The sequence below is a fragment of the Salvelinus fontinalis genome, chromosome 20, assembly GCF_029448725.1.
Source record: "Salvelinus fontinalis isolate EN_2023a chromosome 20, ASM2944872v1, whole genome shotgun sequence".
NCBI classification, from domain to species: domain Eukaryota; kingdom Metazoa; phylum Chordata; class Actinopteri; order Salmoniformes; family Salmonidae; genus Salvelinus; species Salvelinus fontinalis.
The window spans coordinates 31179821-31206944 of record NC_074684.1 but is presented as its reverse complement, the minus strand read 5'-3'; the positions used below and the strand labels follow the sequence as shown (position 1 = coordinate 31206944).

The 27124-nt window shown below is 50.7% G+C and overlaps 1 protein-coding gene across 1 annotated transcript in view; it reads right to left on the bottom strand.

The window, feature by feature from the left end:
* Positions 1-27124, bottom strand: part of LOC129817717 (translocating chain-associated membrane protein 2-like) — a 52655-nt gene that overhangs the window by 6020 nt on the left and 19511 nt on the right. The window contains exons 3-5 of the mRNA XM_055873214.1: positions 6412-6521; positions 5193-5309; positions 3448-3506 (exon numbers count right to left, since the gene is read on the bottom strand). Coding sequence (XP_055729189.1) covers positions 3448-3506; positions 5193-5309; positions 6412-6521 — 286 coding nt within the window. The remainder of the gene's footprint in view (positions 1-3447; positions 3507-5192; positions 5310-6411; positions 6522-27124) is intronic.

The following is a 27124-nucleotide window of genomic DNA, read 5'->3' as shown; positions in this document are numbered from 1 at the left end:
TCTCTAATCTTTTGCACACACTGTACATAGATTTTCTATTGTGTTATTGACTGTACGTTTGTTTATGTGTAACTCTGTTGTTTTTGTCGCACAGCTTTGCTTTATCTTGGCCAGGTCACAGTTGTACTTGTTCTCAACTGGCCTACCTGGTTAAATAAAAGGTGAAATAACAAAAAAACACAGCGCCCCCTATCAGTCATCTATTGTATATATACAGTGCATGAGGAAAATATTCAGACCCCTTGACTTTTTCCACATTTTCTTACATTAAGACTTATTCTAAAATAGATTAAATAATCCCCCCCTCATCAATCCACACACAATACCCCATAATGCCAAAGCAAAAACAGGTTTAGACATTTTTGCAAATGTATTAAATTAAACTGAAATATTACATTTACATAAGTATTCAGACCCTTTACTCAGTACTTTATTGAAGCACCTTTGGCAACGATTACAGCCTACAGTCGTGGCCAAAAGTTTTGACAATGACAAATATTAATTTCCACAAAGTTTGCTGCTTCAGTGTCTTTGGATATTTTTGGCAGATGTTACTATGGAATACGGAAGTATAATTACAAACATTTCATAAGTGTCAAAGGCTTTTATTGACAATTACATGAAGTTGATGCAAAGAGTCAATATTTGCAGTGTTCACCCTTCTTTTTCAAGACCTCTGCTATCCGCCCTGGCAGGCTGTCAATTAACTTCTGGGCCACATCCTGACTGATGGCAGCCCATTCTTGCATAATCAATGCTTGGAGTTTGTCAGAATATGTGAGTTTTTGTTTGTCCACCTGCCTCTTGAGGATTGACCACAAATTCTCAATGGGATTAAGGTCTGGGGAGTTTCCTGGCCATGGACCCAAAATATCGATGTTTTGTTCCCCGAGCCACTTAGTTATCACTTTTGCCTTATGGCAAGGTGCTCCATCATGCTGGAAAAGGCATTGTTTGTCACCAAACTGTTCCTGGATGGTTGGGAGAAGTTGCTCTCGGGGGATGTGTTGGTACCATTCTTTATTCATGGATGTGTTCTTAGGCAAAATTGTGAGTGAGCACACTCCCTTGGCTGAGAAGCAACCCCACACATGAATGGTCTCAGGATGCTTTACTGTTGGCATGACACAGGACTGATGGTAGCGCTCACCTTGTCTTCTCCAGACAAACTTTTTTCCAGATGCCCCAAACAATCGGAAAGGGGATTCATCAGAGACAATGACTTTACCCCAGTTCTCAGCAGTCCAATCCCTGTACCTTTTGCAGAATATCCCTGATGTTTTTCCTGGAGAGAAGTGGCTTCTTTGCTGCCCTTCTTGACACCAGGCCATCCTCCAAAAGTCTTCACCTCACTGTGCGTGCAGATGCACTCACACCTGCCTGCTGCCATTCCTGAGCAAGCTCTGTACTGGTGGTGCCACGATCCCGCAGCTGAATCAACTTTAGGAGACGGTCCTGGCACTTGCTGGACTTTCTTGGGCGCCGTGAAACCTTCTACACAACACTCTCCTTGAAGTTCTTGATGATCCGATAAATGGTTGAATTAGGTGCAATCTCACTGGCAGCAATATCCTTGCCTGTGAAGCCCTTTTTGTGCAAAGCAATGATGATGGCACGTGTTTCCTTGCAGGTGACCATGTTTGACAGAGGAAGAACAATGATTCCAAGCACCACCCTCCTTTTGAAGCTTCTAGTTTGTTATTCAAACTCAATCAGCATGACAGAGTGATCTCCAGCCTTGTCCTCGTCAACACTTACACCTGTGTTAACGAGAGAATCACTGACATGATGTCAGCTGGTCCTTTTGTGACAGGGCTGAAAGGCAGTGGAAATGTTTTTGGGGGATTCAGTTCATTTGCATGGCAAAGAGGGACTTTGCAATTAATTTGATCACTCTGAAGAGTAACAATTAATAACATTCTGGAGTATATGCAAATTGCCATCATACAAACTGAGGCAGCAGACTTTGTGAAAATTAATATTTGTGTCATTCTCAAAACTTTTGGCCAAGACTGTAGAGTCTTCTTGGGTATGACACTACAAGTTTGGCACAGCTGTATTTGAGGAGTTTCTCCCATTCTTCTCTGCAGATACTCTCAAGCTCCGTCATGTTGGATGGGGAGCATTGCTACACAGCTATTTTCAGGTCTCTCCAGAGATGTTCGATCAGGTTCAAGTCCGGGCTCTGGCTGTGTCACTCAAGGAAATTCAGAGACTTGTCCAGAAGCTACTTCTGCACTCTCTTGGCTGTGTGCTTAGCATCATTATCCTGTTGGAAGGTGAACCTTCAATCCTGTCTGAGGTACTGAGCAGGTTTTCATCAAGGACCGCTCTATACTTTGCTCCGTTCATATTTCCCTCGATCCTGACTAGTCTCCCAGTTCCTGCAGCTGAAAAACATCCCCACAGTATGATGCTGCCACCACCATGCTTCACTGTAGGGATGCTGCCAGGTTTCCTCCAGATGTGAGGCTTTGCATTCTTGCCAAAAATTTCAATCTTGATTTCAGCAGAGCAAAGAATCTTGTTTCTCATGATCTGAGATTCTTTAGGTGTCTTTTGGCAAACTCTAAGCAGGCTGTCGTGCCTTTTACTGAAGAGTGGCTTCCATCTGGCCACTCTACCATAAAGGCCTGATTGGTGGAATGCTGCAGAGATGGTTGACATTCTGGAAGGTTCTCCCATCTCCTCAGAGGAACTCTAGAGCTCTGTCAGTGACCATCGGGTTCTTGAATGTCTCCCTGACCAAGGCCCTCCCCCGATTGCTTAGTTTTGCCAGGTGGCCAGCTCTAGGAAGAGTCTTGGTGGTTTCAAACTTCTTCCATTTTAGAATTATGGAGGCCACTTTGTTCTTGGGGACCTTCAATAATGCAGAAATGTTTTGGTGTCCTTCCCCAGATCTGTGCCTCGACACAATCCTGTCTCGGAGCTCTACGGACAATTCCTTCGACCTCATGGCTTAGTTTTTGCTCTGACATGCACTGTCAACTGCGGAACCTTATATAGACAGGTGTATGCCTTTCCAAATCATGTCCAATCAATTGAATTTACCACAGGTGGACTCCAATCAAGTTGTAGAAACATCTCAAGGATGATCAATGGAAACAGGATGCACCTGAGCTCAATTTCAAGTCTCATAGCAAAGGGTTGGAATAGTTATGTAAATAAGGTATCAGTTTTTTATTGTTGGATCTAAACCTGTTAGCCCTTTGTCATTATTGGGTAGTGTGTAGATTGATGAGGATTTTTTATTTATTTAATCCATTTTTGAATACGTGTGTAATGTAACAAAATGTGGATAAGTCAAGGGGTCTGAATACTTTGAGAGCACTGTTAATATATATGTATAAATATATAAATCACTGGAACTACCCTACAGGTCCTGGTTAAGAGTAGTCTGCTATTCCATTTCAGATGCAGTCCCTGTTTAGTGCTGAGTCGTCATACCGGAGGTGGACATGTGGGTAGTTCTCCCAAAGGCTGCTTGGGTGAAACACGTATCCTTCCTGCAAAGGGAAAAGGGAGACAGTGGAATTGTTCATGAAGATTTGACCTAACACTACACATTAATGTGTGTGTGGCTGCGTATGTACACTGCTCAAAAAAATAAAGGGAACACTTAAACAACACAATGTAACTCCAAGTCAATCACACTTCTGTGAAATCAAACTGTCCACTTAGGAAGCAACACTGATTGACAATAAATTTCACATGCTGTTGTGCAAATGGAATAGACAAAAGGTGGAAATTATAGGCAATTAGCAAGACACCCCCCAAAACAGGAGTGATTCTGCAGGTGGTGACCACAGACCACTTCTCAGTTCCTATGCTTCCTGGCTGATGTTTTGGTCACTTTTGAATGCTGGCGGTGCTCTCACTCTAGTGGTAGCATGAGACGGAGTCTACAACCCACACAAGTGGCTCAGGTAGTGCAGTTCATCCAGGATGGCACATCAATGCGAACTGTGGCAAAAAGGTTTGCTGTGTCTGTCAGCGTAGTGTCCAGAGCATGCAGGCGCTACCAGGAGACAGGACAGTACATCAGGAGACGTGGAGGAGGCCGTAGGAGGGCAACAACCCAGCAGCAGGACCGGTACCTCCGCCTTTGTGCAAGGAGGTGCACTGCCAGCGCCCTGCAAAATGACCTCCAGCAGGCCACAAATGTGCATGTGTCTGCTCAAACGGTCAGAAACAGACTCCATGAGGGTGGTATGAGGGCCCGACGTCCACAGGTGGGGGTTGTGCTTACAGCCCAACACCGTGCAGGACGTTTGGCATTTGCCAGAGAACACCATGATTGGCAAATTCGCCACTGGCGCCCTGTGCTCTTCACAGATGAAAGCAGGTTCACACTGAGCACATGAGCACATGTGACAGACGTGACAGAGTCTGGAGACGCCGTGGAGAACGTTCTGCTGCCTGCAACATCCTCCAGCATGACCGGTTTGGCGATGGGTCAGTCATGGTGTGGGGTGGCATTTCTTTGTGGGGCCGCACAGCCCTCCATGTGCTCGCCAGAGGTAGCCTGACTGCCATTAGGTACCGAGATGAGATCCTCAGACCCCTTGTGAGACCATATGCTGACACAAGCACATTTGTGGCCTGCTGGAGGTCATTTTGCAGGGCGCTGGCAGTGCACCTCCTTGCAGAAAGGCGGAGGTACCGGTCCTGCTGCTGGGTTGTTGCCCTCCTACGGCCTCCTCCACGTCTCCTGATGTACTGGCCTGTCTCCTGGTAGCGCCTGCATGCTCTGGACACTACGCTGACAGACACAGCAAACCTTTTTGCCACAGTTCGCATTGATGTGCCATCCTGGATGAACTGCACTACCTGAGCCACTTGTGTGGGTTGTAGACTCCGTCTCATGCTACCACTAGAGTGAGAGCACCGCCAGCATTCAAAAGTGACCAAAACATCAGCCAGGAAGCATAGGAACTGAGAAGTGGTCTGTGGTCACCACCTGCAGAATCACTCCTGTTTTGGGGGGTGTCTTGCTAATTGCCTATAATTTCCACCTTTTGTCTATTCCATTTGCACAACAGCATGTGAAATTTATTGTCAATCAGTGTTGCTTCCTAAGTGGACAGTTTGATTTCACAGAAGTGTGATTGACTTGGAGTTACATTGTGTTGTTTAAGTGTTCCCTTTATTTTTTTGAGCAGTGTATTTGTGTGCATTCATGCGTTTCTTACTGTTATAAGTATGTAGAAACTCCACACGCTGGACACCAGGTGAAACACACACAGCTGGCCTGACTCACTGAACTTGGTGTTCTTGCTTTTTGAGAGATGGAGGCGCCTATTCACTTTCTAACAATGAAAAAAAGAGCTAAAAAATGTCATTATGATACAAAATGAAGTGTACAAAAATAAAATGACCTACAAACAAGATGGCTATTTTTAGCCACTGAAGCCCTTCTGAGGGGTTACTACAAAGCAGGATCAATGAGTTAGCCAGCTAACTTCCATAACAGAAATAACTACTGATTTTATGGTTCATTAAAAAAAGCTAAACCTCGATATGTCTTTTTGTTTGTCTAATAAATTAGAGTTATATCAGAAAATGTTGACAACTTTGCTGGCTAACTCCATATGCTGCTTTGTAGTACACCCCTCTGAGCAGAGACATGTCGCTCAAGCGTTAAGCCATTGTAAAACACACTTGATTATGGAGCTACAGAGGAAAATAATAACAATCCCATTACAATCTCATTCCTGTTACCCGGGTCCCAGATCTGTTTGTGTCGTCTTGCCAACTCTTATGGTCACGGTCTTGCTAAACATTAGGAGTTAGCAAGATAGCCCAAACAGATTTGGGATCAGGGCCCGTATCCACAAAGCATCTTAGAGTGGGAGTGCTGATCTAAGATCAGTTTTGCCTTTTAGAATTTTTGCCATAATGAATAAAGAATATAATGGTATAGATCCTAGATCAGCACTGCTTTGTGGATACGAGCACAGGCTACATTCCTGTGTCCTGCAAGTTGTCTAGGAGAGCAGACAGAAAGATAACTCAATTTGAGCTTGTGACCTCCTGAGGAGTCTGTCTGGAGTAGGCCCAATTGACACTGATCTAAGGTCAGTTTCGCATGTCCACTTCAAATGGTTCATGTAATGATTGACTGATCCTACATCTGTGCTTAAAAGGGTGCTCTTCTACTCAGACCTAAATCTCCATTTTACCACTTGTGTTTCCCTACCATTGTATCAATAAGTCGGGCCACCCCGCCTAGCCCCCATTGACTCCAGCCTGTAATAGTTTAGCATATATTGGTTTCAATTGACAGACAGTTAAGATGCCAGAGTGCCTTGGCTGTTGCTTTGGGAACCTTTGCACCCTACTTAGAAAAAATTATCTAGGGGATACAAAAACACTAATACCCAAAATGCAGGGGGTCTCGGTAGTACTTACATCCAGGACGTACTCCTGCACCACAGCGTGGAGGATGATGGTGATGAAGAAATAGAAGAGGATGGTGGTGCAGTCTTGCCAGCCGTACTGGTACAACGTCACCTCTCCCTCTGGACAGACGGACCGAAGGACAAACAGACAGACAAAAAGACCGACAGACAGGCAGGAGGACAGACAGACAGGCAGGAGGGAGGACAGAGAGGCAGGAGGGAGGACATACAGACAAACAGGAAGACCCGACAGACAGACAGAGAAACAGGAAGACCAGACAGACAGACGGGAGGACGGGCAGACGGACAGGAAGACCGTGCAGACAGACCGACAGACAGGAAGACCGACAGGACAGGAGAATGGACGGACGGACAGACAGACAAGACAGGAAGACCGACAGTCAGACAAGACAGGCCGACAGACAGGAAGACCGATAGACAGGACGGACAGGCAGATGGACAGACATGATGACAGACGAACAGGCAGACAGGAGAACGAACGGACAGACAGACAAGCAGGACAGACAGACAGGAGGACAGACAGAAAAGATGACAGATGGACAGACAGGAGGATGGACAGACAGGACAGACAGGAGGACGGACAGACAGGATGGCAGACAGGAGAACGGACGGACAGACAGACAGGCGGACGGACAGAAAGGATGACCGATAGGAGGACAGGCGGACGGACAGACAGGAGGGCGGACGGATGGACGGACACACAGGAGAATGGACAGATGGACGGAAGGGAAGACAGACGGGAGGACGGACGGACGGAAGGAAGGGAAGACAGACGGAAGGGAAGGAAAGATGGAAGGGAAGGGCGGACGGACGGACAGACAGACGGAAGGACGGGAAGGAAAGACAGATGGAAGGACGGGACGGGAAGGAAAGACAGCCGGAAGGACGGGAAGGAAAGACAGATGGAAGGACGGGACGGGAAGGAAAGACAGCCGGAAGGACGGGAAGACAGACGGAAGGACGGGAAGACAGACGGAAGGACGGGAAGACAGACGGAAGGGAAGACAGACGGAAGGGAAGACAGACGGAAGGGAAGGGAAGACAGACGGAAGGGAAGGAAAGATGGAAGGGCGGACGGACGGACAGACAGACGGAAGGACGGGAAGACAGACGGAAGGGAAGACAGACGGAAGGACGGGAAGACAGACGGAAGGGAAGACAGACGGAAGGGAAGACAGACGGAAGGGAAGACAGACGGACGGGAAGACAGACGGGCGGAAGGGAAGACAGACGGGCGGAAGGGAAGACAGACGGGCGGAAGGGAAGACAGACGGGCGGAAGGGAAGACAGACGGGCGGAAGGGAAGACAGACGGGCGGAAGGGAAGACAGACGGGCGGAAGGGAAGACAGACGGACGGAAGGGAAGACAGACGGACGGAAGGGAAGACAGACGGAAGGACGGAATGACAGACGGAAGGACGGAATGACAGACAGGAGGACAGCCGGAATGACAGACAGGACGGACAGACAGGAGGGCGGACGGACAGACAGGAGGGCAGATGGACGGACAGGAGGGCGGTTGACGGACAGGAGGGCGGATGGACGGACAGACAGACAGGAGTGCGGACAAACAGCATGACGGACAGACAGGAGGACGTACGGACAGACAGACGGACGTACAGAAGGGAAGACAGACAGGAGGACGGACGGAAGAAAGACGGAATGACAGACAGGAGGACAGAAACAGGACGGACGGGAGGACAAACAATGGAGAACAGGGAGGCATAATGAATAACAAGGGATACTGGTCATACACAAACGTAGGCTACAGCTAGGAATGCGTTGATGACAACAGGTATTCTCAGAGCAACTTATCTGCTGTTCTTTCAGACTCAAAAGGAGGAAAACTAGAATACAAATCAGGCTTAGATCAAACTCACATTGTGGAGTGGGTAAGAGATGCACTCTCGCTTTAATAGCTGGGTGCTCGGCCATATATGACAACGACTTTCAATTAAATCCCAAGTTTAAGAATCATTGGGAAACTCCAAAGATTTTTTTTTTTAATAAAGGACTAAAAGATGTCATCTCATTTCACGTTTTTTTCCAGCCGGGCAGGCTAACATGTTTCGGCAGTTACGCCTTCATCAGTACTTGAAAGGGTTTGAAGTGCAGTGCACTTGATTTAGCTTGCCGTTTTCACTTTCTAATCCATTGGTTCCATTGGACTAGGCAAACTAAACCAAGTGCAGCTCAAGTATCTGAAAGTATTTGACCCAGGTCTGACAGAAATAGCAGATAGGCCTACTCTAACAAAGGGTTTACACAGGCAGCCCAATTCTGAAATTTTTTCCACTAATTGGTCAGAATGAAGCTGCCTGTAAATGCAGCCAGAGTGATGCAATGCCACTGAGCAAATATACGGCAGGCCTAGATCCTTTTAGTCTAAAGTATGTCTGCGTCCCAAAAGGCACCCTATTCCCTACATAGAGCACTACTTTTGACGAGAGCCATATTAGCCCTGGTCAAAAGAAGTGCACTATATTGGGAAAAGGGTGCCATTTGGAACACATTGCTGATGTGGTAGTGCAGCATGGGGGTTGTGGTATGGTGCAGCATGGGGGTTGTGGTATGGTGCAGCATGGGGGTTGTGGTATGGTGTATCATGGGGGTTGTGGTATGGTGCAGCATGGGGGTTGTGGTAGTGCAGCATGGGGGTTGTGGTATGGTGTATCATGGGGGTTGTGATATGGTGTATCATGGGGGTTGTGGTATAGTGTAGCATGGGGGTTGTGGAATAGTGTATCATGGGGGTTGTGATAGTGTAGCATGGGGGTTGTGGTATAGTGTAGCATGGGGGTTGTGATAGTGTAGCATGGGGGTTGTGGTATGGTGCAGCATGGGGGTTGTGGTATGGTGCAGCATGGGGGTTGTGGTATGGTGCAGCATGGGGGTTGTGGTATGGTGTATCATGGGGGTTGTGGTAGTGTAGCATGGGGGTTGTGGTATGGTGCAGCATGGGGGTTGTGGTAGTGCAGCATGGGGGTTGTGGTATGGTGTATCATGGGGGTTGTGATATGGTGTATCATGGGGGTTGTGGTATAGTGTAGCATGGGGGTTGTGGAATAGTGTATCATGGGGGTTGTGATAGTGTAGCATGGGGGTTGTGGTATAGTGTAGCATGGGGGTTGTGGTATGGTGTATCATGGGGGTTGTGATAGTGTAGCATGGGGGTTGTGGTATGGTGTAGCATGGGGGTTGTGGTATGGTGTATCATGGGGGTTGTGATAGTGTAGCATGGGGGTTGTGGTATGGTGTATCATGGGGGTTGTGATAGTGTAGCATGGGGGTTGTGATAGTGTAGCATGGTGGTTGTAGTATGGTGCAGCATGGGGGTTGTGGTATGGTGCAGCATGGGGGTTGTGGTATGGTGCAGCATGGGGGTTGTGGTATGGTGTAGCATGGGGGTTGTGGTATGGTGCAGCATGGGGGTTGTGGTAGTGCAGCATGGGGGTTGTGGTATGGTGTAGCATGGGGGTTGTGGTAGTGTAGCATGGGGGTTGTGGTATGGTGTAGCATGGGGGTTGTGGTATGGTGTATCATGGGGGTTGTGGTATGGTGCAGCATGGGGGTTGTGGTATGGTGCAGCATGGGGGTTGTGGTAGTGCAGCATGGGGGTTGTGGTATGGTGCAGCATGGGGGTTGTGGTATGGTGCAGCATGGGGGTTGTGGTATGGTGCAGCATGGGGGTTGTGGTATGGTGTATCATGGGGGTTGTGGTATAGTGCAGCATGGGGGTTGTGGTATGGTGTAGCATGGGGGTTGTGGTATGGTGTATCATGGGGGTTGTGGTATAGTGCAGCATGGAGGTTGTGGTAGTGTAGCATGGGGGTTGTGGTATGGTGTAGCATGGGGGTTGTGGTATGGTGTAGCATGGGGGTTGTGGTATGGTGTAGCATGGGGGTTGTGGTATGGTGTAGCATGGGGGTTGTGGTATGGTGTAGCATAGGGGTTGTGGTATGGTGTAGCATGGGGGTTGTGGTATAGTGTAGCATGGGGGTTGTGGTATGGTGTAGCATGGGGGTTGTGGTATGGTGTAGCATGGGGGTTGTGGTATAGTGAAGCATGGGGGTTGTGGTATGGTGTAGCATGGCGGTTGTGGTATGGTGTAGCATGGAGGTTGTGGTATAGTGTAGCATGGGGGTTGTGGTATGGTGTAGCATGGGGGTTGTGGTATGGTGTAGCATGGGGGTTGTGGTATGGTGTAGCATGGGGGTTGTGGTATGGTGTAGCATGGGGGTTGTGGTATGGTGTAGCATGGGGGTTGTGGTATGGTTTAGCATGGGGGTTGTGGTATGGTGTAGCATGGGGGTTGCGGTAGTGCAGCATGGGGGTTGAGGTATGGTGTAGCATGGGGGTTGTGGTATGGTGCAGCATTGAGGTTGTGGTAGTGTAGCATGGGGGTTGTGGTATGGTGTAGCATGGGGGTTGTGGTATGGTGTAGCATGGGGGTTGTGGTAGTGCAGCATGGGGGTTGTGGTATGGTGTAGCATGGAGGTTGTGGTAGTGTAGCATGGGGGTTGTGGTATGGTGTAGCATGGGGGTTGTGGTAGTGCAGCATGGGGGTTGTGGTATGGTGTAGCATGGAGGTTGTGGTAGTGTAGCATGGGGTTGTGGTATGGTGTAGCATGGGGGTTGTGGTATAGTGTAGCATGGGGGTTGTGGTAGTGTATCATGGGGGTTGTGGTATGGTGTAGCATGGGGGTTGTGGTATGGTGTAGCATGGGGTTGTGGTATGGTGTAGCATGGAGGTTGTGGTATGGTGTAGCATGGGGGTTGTGGTATAGTGTAGCATGGAGGTTGTGGTAGTGTAGCATGGAGGTTGTGGTATAGTGTAGCATGGGGGTTGTGGTATGGTGTAGCATGGGGGTTGTGGTACGGTGTATCATGGGGGTTGTGGTAGTGTAGCATGGGGGTTGTGGTATGGTGTAGCATGGGGGTTGTGGTATGGTGTATCATGGGGGTTGTGGTAGTGTAGCATGGGGGTTGTGGTATGGTGTAGCATGGGGGTTGTGGTATATTGTAGCATGGGGGTTGTTGTAGTGTTGCATGGGGGTTGTGATATGGTGTATCATGGGGGTTGTGGTAGTGTAGCATGGGGGTTGTGGTATGGTGTAGCATGGGGGTTGTGGTATAGTGTAGCATGGGGGTTGTGGAATAGTGTAGCATGGAGGTTGTGGTAGTGTAGCATGGGGGTTGTGGTAGTGTAGCATGGAGGTTGTGGTATGGTGTAGCATGGGGGTTGTGGTATGGTGTAGCATGGGGGTTGTGGTATGGTGTAGCATGGGGGTTGTGGTATGGTGTAGCATGGGGGTTGTGGTATGGTGTAGCATGGGGGTTGTGGTATGGTGTAGCATGGGGGTTGTGGTATGGTGTAGCATGGGGGTTGTGGTAGTGCAGCATGGGGGTTGAGGTATGGTGTAGCATGGGGGTTGTGGTATGGTGTAGCATGGGGGTTGTGGTATAGTGAAGCATGGGGGTTGTGGTATGGTGTAGCATGGCGGTTGTGGTATGGTGTAGCATGGAGGTTGTGGTATGGTGTAGCATGGGGGTTGTGGTATGGTGTAGCATGGGGGTTGTGGTATGGTGTAGCATGGGGGTTGTGGTATGGTGTAGCATGGGGGTTGTGGTATGGTGTAGCATGGGGGTTGTGGTATGGTGTAGCATGGGGGTTGTGGTATGGTGTAGCATGGGGGTTGTGGTATGGTGTAGCATGGGGGTTGTGGTAGTGCAGCATGGGGGTTGAGGTATGGTGTAGCATGGGGGTTGTGGTATGGTGCAGCATTGAGGTTGTGGTAGTGTAGCATGGGGGTTGTGGTATGGTGTAGCATGGGGGTTGTGGTATGGTGTAGCATGGGGGTTGTGGTAGTGCAGCATGGGGGTTGTGGTATGGTGTAGCATGGAGGTTGTGGTAGTGTAGCATGGGGGTTGTGGTATGGTGTAGCATGGAGGTTGTGGTAGTGTAGCATGGGGTTGTGGTATGGTGTAGCATGGGGGTTGTGGTATAGTGTAGCATGGGGGTTGTGGTAGTGTATCATGGGGGTTGTGGTATGGTGTAGCATGGGGGTTGTGGTATGGTGTAGCATGGGGTTGTGGTATGGTGTAGCATGGAGGTTGTGGTATGGTGTAGCATGGGGGTTGTGGTATAGTGTAGCATGGAGGTTGTGGTAGTGTAGCATGGAGGTTGTGGTATAGTGTAGCATGGGGGTTGTGGTATGGTGTAGCATGGGGGTTGTGGTACGGTGTATCATGGGGGTTGTGGTAGTGTAGCATGGGGGTTGTGGTATGGTGTAGCATGGGGGTTGTGGTATGGTGTAGCATGGGGGTTGTGGTAGTGTAGCATGGGGGTTGTGGTAGTGTAGCATGGGGGTTGTGGTATGGTGTAGCATGGGGGTTGTGGTATATTGTAGCATGGGGGTTGTTGTAGTGTTGCATGGGGGTTGTGATATGGTGTATCATGGGGGTTGTGGTAGTGTAGCATGGGGGTTGTGGTATGGTGTAGCATGGGGGTTGTGGTATAGTGTAGCATGGGGGTTGTGGTATAGTGTAGCATGGAGGTTGTGGTAGTGTAGCATGGGGGTTGTGGTAGTGTAGCATGGGGGTTGTGGTATGGTGTAGCATGGGGGTTGTGGTATGGTGTAGCATGGGGGTTGTGGTATGGTGTAGCATGGGGGTTGTGGTATGGTGTAGCATGGGGGTTGTGGTATGGTGTAGCATGGGGGTTGTGGTATGGTGTAGCATGGGGGTTGTGGTATGGTGTAGCATGGGGGTTGTGGTATGGTGTAGCATGGGGGTTGTGGTAGTGCAGCATGGGGGTTGAGGTATGGTGTAGCATGGGGGTTGTGGTATGGTGCAGCATTGAGGTTGTGGTAGTGTAGCATGGGGGTTGTGGTATGGTGTAGCATGGGGGTTGTGGTATGGTGTAGCATGGGGGTTGTGGTAGTGCAGCATGGGGGTTGTGGTATGGTGTAGCATGGAGGTTGTGGTAGTGTAGCATGGGGGTTGTGGTATGGTGTAGCATGGGGGTTGTGGTAGTGCAGCATGGGGGTTGTGGTATGGTGTAGCATGGGGGTTGTGGTAGTGTAGCATGGGGTTGTGGTATGGTGTAGCATGGGGTTGTGGTATGGTGTAGCATGGGGGTTGTGGTATAGTGTAGCATGGGGGTTGTGGTAGTGTAGCATGGGGGTTGTGGTATGGTGTAGCATGGGGTTGTGGTATGGTGTAGCATGGGGGTTGTGGTATAGTGTAGCATGGGGGTTGTGGTATAGTGTAGCATGGAGGTTGTGGTAGTGTAGCATGGAGGTTGTGGTAGTGTAGCATGGAGGTTGTGGTATAGTGTAGCATGGGGGTTGTGGTATGGTGTAGCATGGGGGTTGTGATATGGTGCAGCATGGGGGTTGTGGTAAGGTGTAGCATGGGGGTTGTGGTATGGTGTAGCATGGGGGTTGTGGTATGGTGTAGCATGGGGGTTGTGGTATGGTGTAGCATGGGGGTTGTGGTAAGGTGTAGCATGGGGGTTGTGGTATGGTGCAGCATGGGGGTTGTGGTATGGTGTAGCATGGGGGTTGTGATATGGTGCAGCATGGGGGTTGTGGTAAGGTGTAGCATGGGGGTTGTGGTAAGGTGTAGCATGGGGGTTGTGGTATGGTGTAGCATGGGGGTTGTGGTATGGTGTAGCATGGGGGTTGTGGTAAGGTGTAGCATGGGGGTTGTGGTAAGGTGTAGCATGGGGGTTGTGGTATGGTGTAGCATGGGGGTTGTGGTAAGGTGTAGCATGGGGGTTGTGATATGGTGCAGCATGGGGGTTGTGCTAAGGTGTAGCATGGGGTTGTGGTAAGGTGTAGCATGGGGGTTGTGGTATGGTGTAGCATGGGGGTTGTGGTATGGTGTAGCATGGGGGTTGTGGTATGGTGTAGCATGGAGGTTGTGGTAAGGTGTAGCATGGGGGTTGTGGTATGGTGTAGCATGGGGGTTGTGGTAAGGTGTAGCATGGGGGTTGTGGTAAGGTGTAGCATGGGGGTTGTGGTAAGGTGTAGCATGGGGGTTGTGGTATGGTGTAGCATGGGGGTTGTGGTAAGGTGTAGCATGGGGGTTGTGGTAAGGTGTAGCATGGGGGTTGTGGTATGGTGTAGCATGGAGGTTGTGGTATGGTGTAGCATGGGGGTTGTGGTATAGTGTATCATGGGGGTTGTGGTATGGTGCAGCATGGGGGTTGTGGTAGTGTAGCATGGAGGTTGTGGTAGTGTAGCATGGGGGTTGTGGTAGTGTAGCATGGGGGTTGTGGTAGTGTAGCATGGAGGTTGTGGTAGTGTAGCATGGGGGTTGTGGTAGTGTAGCATGGGGGTTGTGGTATGGTGTAGCATGGGGGTTGTGGTATGGTGTATCATGGGGGTTGTGGTATGGTGTATCATGGGGGTTGTGGTATGGTGCAGCATGGGGGTTGTGGTAGTGTAGCATTGAGGTTGTGGTAGTGTAGCATGGGGGTTGTGGTAGTGTAGCATGGGGGTTGTGGTAGTGTAGCATGGGGGTTGTGGTATGGTGTAGCATGGGGGTTGTGGTATGGTGTATCATGGGGGTTGTGGTATGGTGTATCTTGGAGGTTGTGGTATGGTGCAGAATGGGGGTTGTGGTATAGTGTAGCATGGGGGTTGTGGTATAGTGTAGCATGGGGGTTGTGGTATAGTGTAGCATGGGGGTTGTGGTATAGTGTAGCATGGGGGTTGTGGTATAGTGTAGCATGGGGGTTGTGGTATAGTGTAGCATGGGGGTTGTGGTATGGTGTATCATGGGGGTTGTGGTATGGTGTAGCATGGGGGTTGTGGTATGGTGTAGCATGGGGGTTGTGGTATGGTGTATCATGGGGGTTGTGGTATGGTGTAGCATGGGGGTTGTGGTAGTGCAGCATGGGGGTTGTGGTATGGTGTATCATGGGGGTTGTGGTATGGTGTAGCATGGGGGTTGTGGTATAGTGTATCATGGGGGTTGTGGTATGGTGTAGCATGGGGGTTGTGGTATGGTGTAGCATGGGGGTTGTGGTATGGTGCAGCATGGGGGTTGTGGTAGTGTATCATGGGGGTTGTGGTAGTGTATCATGGGGGTTGTGGTATGGTGCAGCATGGGGGTTGTGGTAGTGTATCATGGGGGTTGTGGTATGGTGCAGCATGGAGGTTGTGGTAGTGTAGCATGGGGGTTGTGGTATGGTGCAACATGGGGGTTGTGGTAGTGTATCATGGGGGTTGTGGTAGTGTATCATGGGGGTTGTGGTATGGTGCAGAATGGGGGTTGTGGTAGTGTATCATGGGGGTTGTGGTATGGTGCAGCATGGAGGTTGTGGTAGTGTAGCATGGGGGTTGTGGTAGTGTATCATGGGGGTTGTGGTATGGTGTATCATGGGGGTTGTGGTAGTGTAGCATGGAGGTTGTGGTATGGTGTAGCATGGAGGTTGTGGTAGTGCAGCATGGAGGTTGTGGTATGGTGTAGCATGGAGGTTGTGGTATGGTGTAGCATGGGGGTTGTGGTATAGTGCAGCATGGGGGTTGTGGTAGTGTAGCATGGAGGTTGTGGTATGGTGTAGCATGGGGGTTGTGGTATGGTGTAGCATGGGGGTTGTGGTATGGTGTAGCATGGGGGTTGTGGTATAGTGAAGCATGGGGGTTGTGGTATGGTGTAGCATGGCGGTTGTGGTATGGTGTAGCATGGAGGTTGTGGTATAGTGTAGCATGGAGGTTGTGGTAGTGTAGCATGGGGGTTGTGGTATGGTGTAGCATGGGGGTTGTGGTATGGTGTAGCATGGGGGTTGTGGTATGGTGTAGCATGGGGGTTGTGGTATGGTGTAGCATGGGGGTTGTGGTATGGTGTAGCATGGGGGTTGTGGTATGGTGTAGCATGGGGGTTGTGGTATGGTGTAGCATGGGGGTTGTGGTATGGTGTAGCATGGGGGTTGTGGTATGGTGTAGCATGGGGGTTGTGGTATGGTGTAGCATGGGGGTTGTGGTATGGTGTAGCATGGGGGTTGTGATATGGTGCAGCATGGGGGTTGTGGTAAGGTGTAGCATGGGGGTTGTGGTATGGTGTAGCATGGGGGTTGTGGTATGGTGTAGCATGGGGGTTGTGGTATGGTGTAGCATGGGGGTTGTGGTAAGGTGTAGCATGGGGGTTGTGGTAAGGTGTAGCATGGGGGTTGTGGTATGGTGTAGCATGGGGGTTGTGGTATGGTGTAGCATGGGGGTTGTGGTAAGGTGTAGCATGGGGGTTGTGATATGGTGCAGCATGGGGGTTGTGGTAAGGTGTAGCATGGGGTTGTGGTAAGGTGTAGCATGGGGGTTGTGGTATGGTGTAGCATGGGGGTTGTGGTAAGGTGTAGCATGGGGGTTGTGGTATGGTGTAGCATGGGGGTTGTGGTATGGTGTAGCATGGGGGTTGTGGTAAGGTGTAGCATGGGGGTTGTGGTAAGGTGTAGCATGGGGGTTGTGGTATGGTGTAGCATGGGGGTTGTGGTAAGGTGTAGCATGGGTGTTGTGGTATAGTGTAGCATGGGGGTTGTGGTATGGTGTAGCATGGGGGTTGTGGTATAGTGTAGCATGGGGGTTGTGGTATGGTGTAGCATGGGGGTTGTGGTATAGTGTATCATGGGGTTGTGGTATGGTGCAGCATGGAGGTTGTGGTAGTGTAGCATGGGGGTTGTGGTATGGTGCAGCATGGGGGTTGTGGTAGTGTATCATGGGGGTTGTGGTAGTGTATCATGGGGGTTGTGGTATGGTGCAGCATGGGGGTTGTGGTAGTGTATCATGGGGGTTGTGGTATGGTGCAGCATGGAGGTTGTGGTAGTGTAGCATGGGGGTTGTGGTAGTGTATCATGGGGGTTGTGGTATGGTGTATCATGGGGGTTGTGGTATGGTGTATCATGGGGGTTGTGGTAGTGTAGCATGGAGGTTGTGGTATGGTGTAGCATGGAGGTTGTGGTATAGTGTATCATGGGGTTGTGGTAAGGTGTAGCATGGGTGTTGTGGTATAGTGTAGCATGGGGGTTGTGGTATGGTGTAGCATGGGGGTTGTGGTATAGTGTAGCATGGGGGTTGTGGTATGGTGTAGCATGGGGGTTGTGGTATAGTGTATCATGGGGTTGTGGTATGGTGTAGCATGGGGGTTGTGGTATAGTGTATCATGGGGGTTGTGGTATGGTGTAGCATGGGGGTTGTGGTATAGTGTATCATGGGGGTTGTGGTATGGTGTAGCATGGGGGTTGTGGTATAGTGTAGCATGGGGGTTGTGGTATGGTGTAGCATGGGGGTTGTGGTATAGTGTATCATGGGGGTTGTGGTAGTGTAGCATGGAGGTTGTGGTAGTGTAGCATGGAGGTTGTGGTAGTGTAGCATGGGGGTTGTGGTAGTGTAGCATGGAGGTTGTGGTAGTGTAGCATGGGGGTTGTGGTAGTGTAGCATGGGGGTTGTGGTATGGTGTAGCATGGGGGTTGTGGTATGGTGTATCATGGGGGTTGTGGTATGGTGTATCATGGGGGTTGTGGTATGGTGCAGCATGGGGGTTGTGGTAGTGTAGCATTGAGGTTGTGGTAGTGTAGCATGGGGGTTGTGGTAGTGTAGCATGGGGGTTGTGGTAGTGTAGCATGGGGGTTGTGGTATAGTGTATCATGGGGGTTGTGGTATGGTGTAGCATGGGGGTTGTGGTATGGTGTATCATGGGGGTTGTGGTATGGTGTAGCATGGGGGTTGTGGTATGGTGTATCATGGGGGTTGTGGTATGGTGTATCTTGGAGGTTGTGGTATGGTGCAGAATGGGGGTTGTGGTATAGTGTAGCATGGGGGTTGTGGTATAGTGTAGCATGGGGGTTGTGGTATAGTGTAGCATGGGGGTTGTGGTAGTGTATCATGGGGGTTGTGGTAGTGTAGCATGGGGGTTGTGGTATAGTGTATCATGGGGGTTGTGGTATGGTGTAGCATGGGGGTTGTGGTATGGTGTATCATGGGGGTTGTGGTATGGTGTATCTTGGAGGTTGTGGTATGGTGCAGAATGGGGGTTGTGGTATAGTGTAGCATGGGGGTTGTGGTATAGTGTAGCATGGGGGTTGTGGTATAGTGTAGCATGGGGGTTGTGGTATAGTGTAGCATGGGGGTTGTGGTATAGTGTAGCATGGGGGTTGTGGTATGGTGTATCATGGGGGTTGTGGTATGGTGTAGCATGGGGGTTGTGGTATGGTGTAGCATGGGGGTTGTGGTATGGTGTATCATGGGGTTGTGGTATGGTGTAGCATGGGGGTTGTGGTAGTGCAGCATGGGGGTTGTGGTATGGTGTATCATGGGGGTTGTGGTATGGTGTAGCATGGGGGTTGTGGTATAGTGTATCATGGGGGTTGTGGTATGGTGTAGCATGGGGGTTGTGGTATGGTGTAGCATGGGGGTTGTGGTATGGTGTAGCATGGGGGTTGTGGTATGGTGTAGCATGGGGGTTGTGGTATGGTGTAGCATGGGGGTTGTGGTATGGTGTAGCATGGGGGTTGTGGTATGGTGCAGCATGGGGGTTGTGGTATGGTGCAGCATGGGGGTTGTGGTATGGTGCAGCATGGGGGTTGTGGTATGGTGCATCATGGGGGTTGTGGTATGGTGTAGCATGGGGGTTGTGGAATGGTGTAGCATGGGGGTTGTGGTATGGTGTAGCATGGGGTTGTGGTAGTGTAGCATGGGGGTTGTGGTATAGTGTATCATGGGGGTTGTGGTATGGTGTAGCATGGGGGTTGTGGTATGGTGTATCATGGGGGTTGTGGTATGGTGTATCTTGGAGGTTGTGGTATGGTGCAGAATGGGGGTTGTGGTATAGTGTAGCATGGGGGTTGTGGTATAGTGTAGCATGGGGGTTGTGGTATAGTGTAGCATGGGGGTTGTGGTAGTGTATCATGGGGGTTGTGGTAGTGTAGCATGGGGGTTGTGGTATAGTGTATCATGGGGGTTGTGGTATGGTGTAGCATGGGGGTTGTGGTATGGTGTAGCATGGGGGTTGTGGTATGGTGTAGCATGGGGGTTGTGGTAAGGTGTAGCATGGGGGTTGTGGTATGGTGTATCATGGGGGTTGTGGTAGTGTAGCATGGAGGTTGTGGTATGGTGTAGCATGGGGGTTGTGGTATGGTGTATCATGGGGGTTGTGGTATGGTGTATCTTGGAGGTTGTGGTATGGTGCAGAATGGGGGTTGTGGTGTAGTGTAGCATGGGGGTTGTGGTATAGTGTAGCATGGGGGTTGTGGTATAGTGTAGCATGGGGGTTGTGGTATAGTGTAGCATGGGGGTTGTGGTATGGTGTATCATGGGGGTTGTGGTATGGTGTATCATGGGGGTTGTGGTATGGTGTAGCATGGGGGTTGTGGTATGGTGTAGCATGGGGGTTGTGGTATGGTGTAGCATGGGGGTTGTGGTATGGTGTATCATGGGGGTTGTGGTATGGTGTAGCATGGGGGTTGTGGTAGTGCAGCATGGGGGTTGTGGTATGGTGTAGCATGGGGGTTGTGGTATGGTGTAGCATGGGGGTTGTGGTATAGTGTATCATGGGGTTGTGGTATGGTGTAGCATGGGGGTTGTGGTATAGTGTATCATGGGGGTTGTGGTATGGTGTAGCATGGGGGTTGTGGTATAGTGTATCATGGGGGTTGTGGTATGGTGTAGCATGGGGGTTGTGGTATAGTGTAGCATGGGGGTTGTGGTATGGTGTAGCATGGGGGTTGTGGTATAGTGTATCATGGGGGTTGTGGTAGTGTAGCATGGAGGTTGTGGTAGTGTAGCATGGAGGTTGTGGTAGTGTAGCATGGGGGTTGTGGTAGTGTAGCATGGAGGTTGTGGTAGTGTAGCATGGGGGTTGTGGTAGTGTAGCATGGGGGTTGTGGTATGGTGTAGCATGGGGGTTGTGGTATGGTGTATCATGGGGGTTGTGGTATGGTGTAGCATGGGGGTTGTGGTATGGTGTAGCATGGGGGTTGTGGTATGGTGTAGCATGGGGGTTGTGGTATGGTGTATCATGGGGGTTGTGGTATGGTGTAGCATGGGGGTTGTGGTAGTGCAGCATGGGGGTTGTGGTATGGTGTAGCATGGGGGTTGTGGTATGGTGTAGCATGGGGGTTGTGGTATAGTGTATCATGGGGTTGTGGTATGGTGTAGCATGGGGGTTGTGGTATAGTGTATCATGGGGGTTGTGGTATGGTGTAGCATGGGGGTTGTGGTATAGTGTATCATGGGGGTTGTGGTATGGTGTAGCATGGGGGTTGTGGTATAGTGTAGCATGGGGGTTGTGGTATGGTGTAGCATGGGGGTTGTGGTATAGTGTATCATGGGGGTTGTGGTAGTGTAGCATGGAGGTTGTGGTAGTGTAGCATGGAGGTTGTGGTAGTGTAGCATGGGGGTTGTGGTAGTGTAGCATGGAGGTTGTGGTAGTGTAGCATGGGGGTTGTGGTAGTGTAGCATGGGGGTTGTGGTATGGTGTAGCATGGGGGTTGTGGTATGGTGTATCATGGGGGTTGTGGTATGGTGTATCATGGGGGTTGTGGTATGGTGCAGCATGGGGTTGTGGTAGTGTAGCATTGAGGTTGTGGTAGTGTAGCATGGGGGTTGTGGTAGTGTAGCATGGGGGTTGTGGTAGTGTAGCATGGGGGTTGTGGTATAGTGTATCATGGGGGTTGTGGTATGGTGTAGCATGGGGGTTGTGGTATGGTGTATCATGGGGGTTGTGGTATGGTGTAGCATGGGGGTTGTGGTATGGTGTATCATGGGGGTTGTGGTATGGTGTATCTTGGAGGTTGTGGTATGGTGCAGAATGGGGGTTGTGGTATAGTGTAGCATGGGGGTTGTGGTATAGTGTAGCATGGGGGTTGTGGTATAGTGTAGCATGGGGGTTGTGGTAGTGTATCATGGGGGTTGTGGTAGTGTAGCATGGGGGTTGTGGTATAGTGTATCATGGGGGTTGTGGTATGGTGTAGCATGGGGGTTGTGGTATGGTGTATCATGGGGGTTGTGGTATGGTGTATCTTGGAGGTTGTGGTATGGTGCAGAATGGGGGTTGTGGTATAGTGTAGCATGGGGGTTGTGGTATAGTGTAGCATGGGGGTTGTGGTATAGTGTAGCATGGGGGTTGTGGTATAGTGTAGCATGGGGGTTGTGGTATAGTGTAGCATGGGGGTTGTGGTATGGTGTATCATGGGGGTTGTGGTATGGTGTAGCATGGGGGTTGTGGTATGGTGTAGCATGGGGGTTGTGGTATGGTGTATCATGGGGGTTGTGGTATGGTGTAGCATGGGGGTTGTGGTAGTGCAGCATGGAGGTTGTGGTATGGTGTAGCATGGGGGTTGTGGTATGGTGTAGCATGGGGGTTGTGGTATGGTGTAGCATGGGGGTTGTGGTATGGTGCAGCATGGGGGTTGTGGTATGGTGCAGCATGGGGGTTGTGGTATGGTGCAGCATGGGGGTTGTGGTATGGTGCATCATGGGGGTTGTGGTATGGTGTAGCATGGGGGTTGTGGAATGGTGTAGCATGGGGGTTGTGGTATGGTGTAGCATGGGGTTGTGGTAGTGTAGCATGGGGGTTGTGGTATAGTGTATCATGGGGGTTGTGGTATGGTGTAGCATGGGGGTTGTGGTATGGTGTATCATGGGGGTTGTGGTATGGTGTATCTTGGAGGTTGTGGTATGGTGCAGAATGGGGGTTGTGGTATAGTGTAGCATGGGGGTTGTGGTATAGTGTAGCATGGGGGTTGTGGTATAGTGTAGCATGGGGGTTGTGGTAGTGTATCATGGGGGTTGTGGTAGTGTAGCATGGGGGTTGTGGTATAGTGTATCATGGGGGTTGTGGTATGGTGTAGCATGGGGGTTGTGGTATGGTGTAGCATGGGGGTTGTGGTATGGTGTAGCATGGGGGTTGTGGTAAGGTGTAGCATGGGGGTTGTGGTATGGTGTATCATGGGGGTTGTGGTAGTGTAGCATGGAGGTTGTGGTATGGTGTAGCATGGGGGTTGTGGTATGGTGTATCATGGGGGTTGTGGTATGGTGTATCTTGGAGGTTGTGGTATGGTGCAGAATGGGGGTTGTGGTGTAGTGTAGCATGGGGGTTGTGGTATAGTGTAGCATGGGGGTTGTGGTATGGTGTATCATGGGGGTTGTGGTATGGTGTAGCATGGGGGTTGTGGTATGGTGTAGCATGGGGGTTGTGGTATGGTGTAGCATGGGGGTTGTGGTATGGTGTATCATGGGGGTTGTGGTATGGTGTAGCATGGGGGTTGTGGTAGTGCAGCATGGGGGTTGTGGTATGGTGTATCATGGGGGTTGTGGTATGGTGTAGCATGGGGGTTGTGGTATAGTGTATCATGGGGGTTGTGGTATGGTGTAGCATGGGGGTTGTGGTATGGTGTAGCATGGGGGTTGTGGTATGGTGTAGCATGGGGGTTGTGGTATGGTGTAGCATGGGGGTTGTGGTATGGTGCAGCATGGGGGTTGTGGTATGGTGCAGCATGGGGGTTGTGGTATGGTGCATCATGGGGGTTGTGGTATGGTGTAGCATGGGGGTTGTGGTATGGTGTAGCATGGGGGTTGTGGTATGGTGTAGCATGGGGTTGTGGTATGGTGTAGCATGGGGGTTGTGGTATAGTGCAGCATGGGGGTTGTGGTATAGTGCAGCATGGAGGTTGTGGTAGTGTAGCATGGGGGTTGTGGTATAGTGCAGCATGGGGGTTGTGGTATAGTGTAGCATGGGGGTTGTGGTAGTGTAGCATGGGGGTTGTGGTATGGTGCAGCATGGAGGTTGTGGTAGTGTAGCATGGGGGTTGTGGTATGGTGTAGCATGGGGGTTGTGGTATGGTGCAGCATGGGGGTTGTGGTAGTGTATCATGGGGGTTGTGGTAGTGTATCATGGGGGTTGTGGTATGGTGTAGCATGGGGGTTGTGGTAGTGTATCATGGGGGTTGTGGTAGTGTAGCATGGAGGTTGTGGTAGTGTATCATGGGGGTTGTGGTATGGTGTATCATGGGGGTTGTGGTAGTGTAGCATGGAGGTTGTGGTATGGTGTAGCATGGAGGTTGTGGTAGTGTAGCATGGAGGTTGTGGTATGGTGTAGCATGGAGGTTGTGGTATGGTGTAGCATGGGGGTTGTGGTATGGTGTATCATGGGGGTTGTGGTAGTGTAGCATGGAGGTTGTGGTATGGTGTAGCATGGGGGTTGTGGTAGTGTAGCATGGAGGTTGTGGTAGTGCAGCATGGAGGTTGTGGTATGGTGTAGCATGGGGGTTGTGGTATGGTGTAGCATGGAGGTTGTGGTATAGTGCAGCATGGGGGTTGTGGTAGTGTAGCATGGGGGTTGTGGTATGGTGTAGCATGGGGGTTGTGGTATGGTGTAGCATGGAGGTTGTGGTATAGTGCAGCATGGAGGTTGTGGTAGTGTAGCATGGGGGTTGTGGTATGGTGTAGCATGGAGGTTGTGGTATAGTGCAGCATGGAGGTTGTGGTAGTGTAGCATGGGGGTTGTGGTATGGTGTAGCATGGGGGTTGTGGTATGGTGTAGCATGGGGGTTGTGGTATGGTGTAGCATGGAGGTTGTGGTATAGTGCAGCATGGGGGTTGTGGTATGGTGTAGCATGGGGGTTGTGGTATGGTGTAGCATGGGGGTTGTGGTATAGTGCAGCATGGAGGTTGTGGTAGTGCAGCATGGAGGTTGTGGTATGGTGTAGCATGGGGGTTGTGGTATGGTGCAGCATGGGGGTTGTGGTATAGTGCAGCATGGGGGTTGTGGTAGTGTAGCATGGAGGTTGTGGTATGGTGTAGCATGGGGGTTGTGGTAGTGTAGCATGGGGGTTGTGGTATGGTGTAGCATGGGGGTTGTGGTATGGTGTAGCATGGGGGTTGTGGTATGGTGTAGCATGGGGGTTGTGGTATGGTGTAGCATGGGGGTTGTGGTATGGTGTAGCATGGGGGTTGTGGTATGGTGTAGCATGGGGGTTGTGGTATGGTGTAGCATGGGGGTTGTGGTATGGTGTAGCATGGGGGTTGTGATATGGTGCAGCATGGGGGTTGTGGTAAGGTGTAGCATGGGGGTTGTGGTATGGTGTAGCATGGGGGTTGTGGTATGGTGTAGCATGGGGGTTGTGGTATGGTGTAGCATGGGGGTTGTGGTAAGGTGTAGCATGGGGGTTGTGGTAAGGTGTAGCATGGGGGTTGTGGTATGGTGTAGCATGGGGGTTGTGGTATGGTGTAGCATGGGGGTTGTGGTAAGGTGTAGCATGGGGGTTGTGATATGGTGCAGCATGGGGGTTGTGGTAAGGTGTAGCATGGGGTTGTGGTAAGGTGTAGCATGGGGGTTGTGGTATGGTGTAGCATGGGGGTTGTGGTATGGTGTAGCATGGGGGTTGTGGTAAGGTGTAGCATGGGGGTTGTGGTATGGTGTAGCATGGGGGTTGTGGTATGGTGTAGCATGGGGGTTGTGGTAAGGTGTAGCATGGGGGTTGTGGTAAGGTGTAGCATGGGGGTTGTGGTATGGTGTAGCATGGGGGTTGTGGTAAGGTGTAGCATGGGTGTTGTGGTATAGTGTAGCATGGGGGTTGTGGTATGGTGTAGCATGGGGGTTGTGGTATAGTGTAGCATGGGGGTTGTGGTATGGTGTAGCATGGGGGTTGTGGTATAGTGTATCATGGGGTTGTGGTATGGTGTAGCATGGGGGTTGTGGTATAGTGTATCATGGGGGTTGTGGTATGGTGTAGCATGGGGGTTGTGGTATAGTGTATCATGGGGGTTGTGGTATGGTGTAGCATGGGGGTTGTGGTATAGTGTAGCATGGGGGTTGTGGTATGGTGTAGCATGGGGGTTGTGGTATAGTGTATCATGGGGGTTGTGGTAGTGTAGCATGGAGGTTGTGGTAGTGTAGCATGGAGGTTGTGGTAGTGTAGCATGGGGGTTGTGGTAGTGTAGCATGGAGGTTGTGGTAGTGTAGCATGGGGGTTGTGGTATGGTGTAGCATGGGGGTTGTGGTATGGTGTATCATGGGGGTTGTGGTATGGTGTATCATGGGGGTTGTGGTATGGTGCAGCATGGGGGTTGTGGTAGTGTAGCATTGAGGTTGTGGTAGTGTAGCATGGGGGTTGTGGTAGTGTAGCATGGGGGTTGTGGTATGGTGTATCATGGGGGTTGTGGTATGGTGTAGCATGGGGGTTGTGGTATGGTGTAGCATGGGGGTTGTGGTATGGTGTAGCATGGGGGTTGTGGTATGGTGTAGCATGGGGGTTGTGGTATGGTGTATCATGGGGGTTGTGGTATGGTGTAGCATGGGGGTTGTGGTAGTGCAGCATGGGGGTTGTGGTATAGTGTAGCATGGGGGTTGTGGTATGGTGTAGCATGGGGGTTGTGGTATAGTGTATCATGGGGTTGTGGTATGGTGTAGCATGGGGGTTGTGGTATAGTGTATCATGGGGGTTGTGGTATGGTGTAGCATGGGGGTTGTGGTATAGTGTATCATGGGGGTTGTGGTATGGTGTAGCATGGGGGTTGTGGTATAGTGTAGCATGGGGGTTGTGGTATGGTGTAGCATGGGGGTTGTGGTATAGTGTATCATGGGGGTTGTGGTAGTGTAGCATGGAGGTTGTGGTAGTGTAGCATGGAGGTTGTGGTAGTGTAGCATGGGGGTTGTGGTAGTGTAGCATGGAGGTTGTGGTAGTGTAGCATGGGGGTTGTGGTAGTGTAGCATGGGGGTTGTGGTATGGTGTAGCATGGGGGTTGTGGTATGGTGTATCATGGGGGTTGTGGTATGGTGTATCATGGGGGTTGTGGTATGGTGCAGCATGGGGGTTGTGGTAGTGTAGCATTGAGGTTGTGGTAGTGTAGCATGGGGGTTGTGGTAGTGTAGCATGGGGGTTGTGGTAGTGTAGCATGGGGGTTGTGGTATAGTGTATCATGGGGGTTGTGGTATGGTGTAGCATGGGGGTTGTGGTATGGTGTATCATGGGGGTTGTGGTATGGTGTAGCATGGGGGTTGTGGTATGGTGTATCATGGGGGTTGTGGTATGGTGTATCTTGGAGGTTGTGGTATGGTGCAGAATGGGGGTTGTGGTATAGTGTAGCATGGGGGTTGTGGTATAGTGTATCATGGGGTTGTGGTATGGTGTAGCATGGGGGTTGTGGTATAGTGTATCATGGGGGTTGTGGTATGGTGTAGCATGGGGGTTGTGGTATAGTGTATCATGGGGGTTGTGGTATGGTGTAGCATGGGGGTTGTGGTATAGTGTAGCATGGGGGTTGTGGTATGGTGTAGCATGGGGGTTGTGGTATAGTGTATCATGGGGGTTGTGGTAGTGTAGCATGGAGGTTGTGGTAGTGTAGCATGGAGGTTGTGGTAGTGTAGCATGGGGGTTGTGGTAGTGTAGCATGGAGGTTGTGGTAGTGTAGCATGGGGGTTGTGGTATGGTGTAGCATGGGGGTTGTGGTATGGTGTATCATGGGGGTTGTGGTATGGTGTATCATGGGGGTTGTGGTATGGTGCAGCATGGGGGTTGTGGTAGTGTAGCATTGAGGTTGTGGTAGTGTAGCATGGGGGTTGTGGTAGTGTAGCATGGGGGTTGTGGTATGGTGTAGCATGGGGGTTGTGGTATGGTGTAGCATGGGGGTTGTGGTATGGTGTAGCATGGGGGTTGTGGTATGGTGTAGCATGGGGGTTGTGGTATGGTGTATCATGGGGGT